General features: G+C 40.6%; 1 protein-coding gene across 1 annotated transcript; it reads left to right on the top strand.

The window, feature by feature from the left end:
- Positions 1-2,418: 2,418 nt before the first annotated feature.
- On the top strand, positions 2,419-3,306 carry LOC138350121 (uncharacterized). Its single transcript, XM_069300419.1, has one exon. The coding sequence runs from the start codon at positions 2,419-2,421 to the stop codon at positions 3,304-3,306; it is 888 nt and encodes a 295-aa protein (XP_069156520.1).
- The last annotated feature ends 2,994 nt before the right edge of the window (positions 3,307-6,300 follow it).

The following is a 6,300-nucleotide window of genomic DNA, read 5'->3' as shown; positions in this document are numbered from 1 at the left end:
ACATTTCCACTAATTTACTTCCCATTTCCCTATAGTTGGACTCCCTCATCCCGACCTCAGGTCACGACGCTTAAACCGTTTACAATATCCTCTCGCTCCCCACGGGAGACATCTCCCGTCACGCAGGGTGCAGTCGCACCTCCACAGATCTCCAGTATCATCTATTAATACTGGTAATGGCTCAAAAGGGCCTCCACTTACGGGCTATTCATGCCCGTGCCACCTTCTGGGTGGCTTAATCTTCATCAATCAATCAATTAAACTGCAACCTGGCGACCAAACCTCCTGGGGTTCATGAACTGCGAGCGACTATGAAGACCCAATCCATTTACAGATCTCCAGTATCAGCTATTGGTATTGGCAATGACTGATTGATTGATTGATGAAGATTAAGCCACCCAAGAGGTGGCACGGGCATGAATAGCCCGTAAGTGGTGGCCCTTTTGAGCCATCACCAGTATCAAAAGCTGATACTGGAGATCTGTGGAGGTGCGAAAGCACCCTGCGTGACGGGAGATGTCTCCCTTATGAATGTGTTAAGATGAAGATGAAGCAACCCAAAAGGTGGCACGGGCATAAATAGCCCGTAAGTGGTGGCCATTTTAAACCATTACCAGTATCAAGAGCTGATACTGAAGATCTGGAGGTGCGAATGCACCCTGCATGACGGGAGATGTCTCCCTTGTGAATGTGTTAAGATGAAGATGAAGCCACCCAAAAGGTGGCACGGGCATGAATAGCTCGTAAGTGGTGGCCCTTTTGAGCCATCACCAGTATCAATAGATGATACTGGAGATCTGTGGAGGTGTGACTGCGCCCAGCGTGACGGGAGATGTCTCCCGGACCAAATGGTGACCAGATGGTGGCAATGACTCCAAAGAGCCTCCACTTCAGGAGGCTGCAGAAGGCCTATTGGCCCATACGAGGCAGCTCCTATCTATAACCACCCAATCCCACTCATATACATGTCCAACCCACGCTTGAAACAATCGAGGGACCCCACCTCCACAATGTTACGCGGCAATTTGTTCCACAAATCAACAACCCTGTTACTGAGCCAGTATTTACCCAAGTCTTTCCTAAATCTAAACTTATCCAATTTATACCCATTGTTTCGTGTTCTGTCTTGTGTTGATACTTTTAATACCCTATTAATATCCCCTTATATCCCCCCTTATCCCCGTTGTGTCCATTCATCCACTTGTAAACCTCTATCAAGTCGCCCCTAACTCTTCGCCTTTCCAGTGAATGCAATTTAAGTTTTGTTAATCTTTCTTCATATGAAAGATTTCTAATTTGGGGAATTAACTTAGTCATCCTACGCTGGACACGTTGAAGTGTCAAATAGGCCTTCTGCAGTTACCTTTGTTCTTATGTTCTTATGTTCTTAAGTGAATTTATATCCATTCTATAGTACGGCGACCAAAACTGAACTGCATAATCTAAATCTAAATGGGGCCTAACCATTTGATGACAAAGATAATCCCGCAGATTAGAAACCTGTCATATGAAGAAAGATTGACAAAGCTTAAATTACATTCGCTGGAAAGGCGAAGAGTTAGGGGGTAACATTATATAGGTGTACAAGTGGGCATAACAAAGAGGATATCAATAAGATATTAAAAGTATGAACGCAAGACACAACACGAAACAATGGGTATAATTAGATAAGTTTAGATTTAGGAAAGACCTGGGTAAATACGGGTTCGGTAACAGAGTTGTTGATTTGTGGACCCAATTACCGCATAACGTGATGGAGATGGGGTCCCTTGATTGTTTCAAGCGTGGGTTGGATATATATATGAGTGGGATTAGGTTGTTATAAATAGGAGCTCCTTCGTATGGGCCAAAAAGTCTTCTGCAGTTATCTTCATTCATATGTTCTTATGTAACATAATAGAAGTAGAATCCCTTGATTGTTTCAAGCGTAAGTTAGACATATATGTGAATGAGACTGGGTGGGACAATATAGGTCAATAGGCCTTCTGCAGTTACCTTCAATCTTACGTTCTTATTTTCTTATGATACAACTTGTGGCAGCCTGGTATCGGCCAACAGCCTCTCTGCATCTGACTTTATTTTTATTAACAAAACTACAGCGTTACTTTATTCATTACTGGCTCACCATAGCCCGTGCTACAATTTTTCCGAGAAGTCTCTCTGCACCTGACTATATTTTGACTATAAATAAGACCACAACTTAGCATATTCATTACTGGCTCACCATAGCCCGTGCTGCGTGGTACATTATGTTTCGAGCAGCTGGATCTAAAACTTCAAGAACATATTATATTCTGTAAGAGCTCTGGAAAAGTTAACTGCCTTTTGCTTTGTCCGTTCCTGTGTTGTCTGCGGACGAGTGCAAGAGTTCCCACTATTTTACTGTTAGCACGAAATAAGAATATTGTTGACAGGAAAATGAACAATACTTTCCAGTCCCTAGTGTGTAGAGGATATAACAGTGTCGATGACGATGGTAATTGTCCCAAGAATGGCGAACTGGATAATGACATTTCTAAGTCCTTCCAAAATGACAAGTATCGTGGACTGCCGTTCATGTCAAGTGACATGATTCGAGTTGTCACGACTGGTCACGAAGACAACTACCTGGGAACCGGGACTTTCAGCTATTGTTACAAAGTTACCCTTAAGGACGTAACCCAATCTCTCTGTCTGAAACTATTTAAGGCTCATGTGAATATTTACGACGTACTTGAGGAGGCACATATGTTACATACAGTAAGAGATCTTCAAGGGTTCCCGAAGCTTGTGGGAATATGTCCAGCTTTCCCCGCCATACTCATGTCATATCACGGGAAGTCGACGGTGGATACATTGTTGAAAATGGAAGAAGACGCCCGTCCGGAGAGCAAACTCCTTATACAGAGCATGCTGGATATGTGTACTATAGTCCAGACTCTACACAGTCTGGGTTATATCCATAACGATTTAAAGACTGACAACGTGAGCGTAGTGATGGAGGGAGGCACTCTCCAGGTCACCATCCTGGACGCAGGCGCCATGGCTCTAATAGGAAGCTTGTGTCAAGTCCGTCACTATGAGTTCACTCGTAACGATGCGGAGTTTGCGGTGCCTAAGATAATTTGGACTGGTGGCGTGGCCTCCGCGAGTGCCGATGTGAATAGTCTCGTTGTCATCTTCTGGAACATGTCGACCCTGGTTCGTCCTGCACCACAGACCCTTAAAGTAATGTTCAAGCGCCACTTTAGGGCGGCGCCACATTTGCGTCTTAATCTCCAAGAGTTGATAGAGAGTCTTGAAAGTCTTTTGCCCCAATATTCCTAATTTATCTTATATATATGGATTATACCAATGTTTCTAATTGTATATATACTTGTATATAAAAGTATTTTATTCCATAAAATAAATTTATTTTTTTTATTTTGTGATATTTTTTAATCCTAAGAACCTATTCTTGAAACACTCCATTTAAACTATGGCTTGTCGGTCTTGCAATGTTATAGATGTCTGTGTCATCAGTGGGATTCATAAGAAAAAGAAGCGAATATCTTCCTTCACCGATTCCAGAATGTTCCTAAATCTTATTGCGGTTAGCCTTGAAACAATAAAGGCATCATACGGCTATTATGCTATATATTGGTTCCACAAATTAACAACTCTGTTACCGATACCATTGTGTCGTGTTCTATTGTGTTGATATATTTAATACTTTATTAATATGTCCATTCAACTACTTGTACACTTTAATTATTTCTCCCTTAACTCTTCGCGTATTACATATGCGAAGAATATATATATATATATATATATATATATATATATTCCAATGAATATATATATATATATATATATATATATATATATATATATATATATATATATATATATATATATATATATATATATATTCTTCGCATATGTAATACGCGAAGAGTTATGGGAGACATACGCAAGTTCTTCGCGTATGTAAAAGATGATCTTATTGCAATTGAGCTAATGAGCCTCCAGAAAAAGACGAAGTATATATATATATATGTCGTACCTAGTAGCCAGAACGCACTTCTCAGCCTACTATGCAAGGCCCGATTTGCCTAATAAGCCAAGTTTTCATGAAATAATAGTTTTTCGACTACCTAACCTAACCTAACCTAACATTTTCGGCTACCTAACCTAACCTAACCTATAAAGATATGTTAGGTTTGGTTAGGTTCGGTCATATATCTATGTTAATTTTAACTCCAATAAAAAAAAAATTAACCTCATACCCTCATACATAATGAAATGGGTAGCTATATCGTTTCATAAGAAAAAAATTTGAGAAAATATATTAATTCAGGAAAACTTGGCTTATTAGGCAAATCGGGCCTGGCATAGTAGGCTGAGAAGTGCGTTCTGGCTACTAGGTACGACATATATATATATATATATATATATATATATATATATATATATATATATATATATATATATATATATATATATATATATATATATATATATATATATATACTTCGTCTTGTTCTGGAGGCTCATTAGCTCAATTGCTTAACATCTTCCGCCTTGGTAGCTAGTAAACAAGGCTCATATGCCACCTCCGTTTCTCAGATCTTGTCGTGTTTATCTTTTTCTTCTCGTATTTATCTGTCATACCTCAAGTTCGTACATAACTTTCATCTCTCATAACTCATTAGTATTCTTTTGTGTCGTTATTTGCGTCTATCAGTCCCGTTACGCAATGTTTATCTAACATGACCATGCAGTGCATGTCTATTCATTTCAGTTTGCATTTGTTTCACTGATTGCGGTTTTCTGTCATGGTTGTCATTGGGGAGATCGTCTGTATCTGTAGAGATTAGAAAGAGAAAGGAAATAGAGAAAATGAATAGGGATGAAAAGGTAGAAGAGATGTCTCCCGTCACGCAGGGTGCAGTCGCACCTCCACAGATCTCCAGTATCAGCTTTTGATACTGGTAATGGCTCAAAAGGACTACCACTTACGGGCTATTCATGCCCGTGCCACCTTTGGGTGGCTTAATCTTCATCAATCAGAAGAGATCTGGAAGGATGGTGGGAATTTGAAGGGAAGGGGAAGTTAAAAAGAAGAGATTGAAAAGTAAAAGACGAAGGGAGGGAATAAAACAGATATCCAACCTGAAAGTAAGAATAAAGGGCAGGACATGAGAAGGAAAGAATGATGACAGGAAAATGAACAGAATGGAAGGGAAAAAAAGATGAGACGGGATGGATGGAGAGGAAGGGTAAAGAGTAGAGGGCCAGTACAACAGGTGACCACAAATGATACAGCAGATATATTCTCTTTTTTTAAGAATCTTTCTCAAAGAGATACGCCGAGTCAGGCAACCATGCAAATTGCGGGATGATACAATTGATTTGGTGGGCTACAACTGACAGACAGAGGTGAAGGGGAATATGCATCGCCTTATTGCTCTCATTTGTGGGGATTATCTCTGGCTTGAATGGGACGCGGATGAAGAGCAGAGCATAAAGAAGCAGGAAAGGAAGAAAGTGTAGGAGAAACAGGTGGAATTTGAAGGAGAAGAGGAGGAGCAGAAACTGAGGAGATAAACAAATAGAACAGGAAAAGAATACTTAGAAAGCGTGCACTCTTCGGCATAGATACGATGAACTCCTCTCAAGAATTCACCGGAGTCCTCTTAAATCAACCTGAGCTAAGAGGACCGCCTCCGTCAACCCCTGGGGGTAGTGTTATTGACTGGGCAATACACCCAACACTAAGACAATATTATAGTTTTTTTTTAATGTCTAGGAGACGGCTTGATTGTCTTAGAGATATCTTGTAAGCCTAGGAGATATCTTGTGTCTAGATGGCTTGTGTCTAGGAGATGGCTTGTGACTAGGAGATACCTTGTGTGACTAGTAGATGGCTTGCTTGTCTCGGAGATATCTTGCATGTCTAGGAGATATCTTGCGTGTCTCGGAGATAACTTGCGTGCCCAGGAGATATCTTGCGTGTCCAAGAGATGGCTTGAGACGAGTGTCTAGTGCGAGTGAGACATTCACTTGGGTCTGGCGCTAAGCTGCCCCAAAAACCAAACGAATCCCTTTGGTTTGAAATGTTGTTTATCTCCTACTGACTAACTGGAATTTTCAACAAATGGTGTGAAAAGGAGAAAGCATTAAAGGTTAGCGGTTGTGAAAGTGAACCATCTTTCTCTTCTCCTTCCTCCTCTCTTCTCCCTCTTTTTCTCTCTCGTGGACATCAAACCAAACAAGAGGTGCGACAACCAGGTGGTTTTTTTTCCCTCTGCACGATCAAAACAATTTAGACGCCTTTTA

This window comes from Procambarus clarkii, chromosome 44 (assembly GCF_040958095.1).
Source record: "Procambarus clarkii isolate CNS0578487 chromosome 44, FALCON_Pclarkii_2.0, whole genome shotgun sequence".
NCBI lineage: Eukaryota > Metazoa > Arthropoda > Malacostraca > Decapoda > Cambaridae > Procambarus > Procambarus clarkii.
This window is presented reverse-complemented; position numbering and strand designations above follow the sequence as displayed.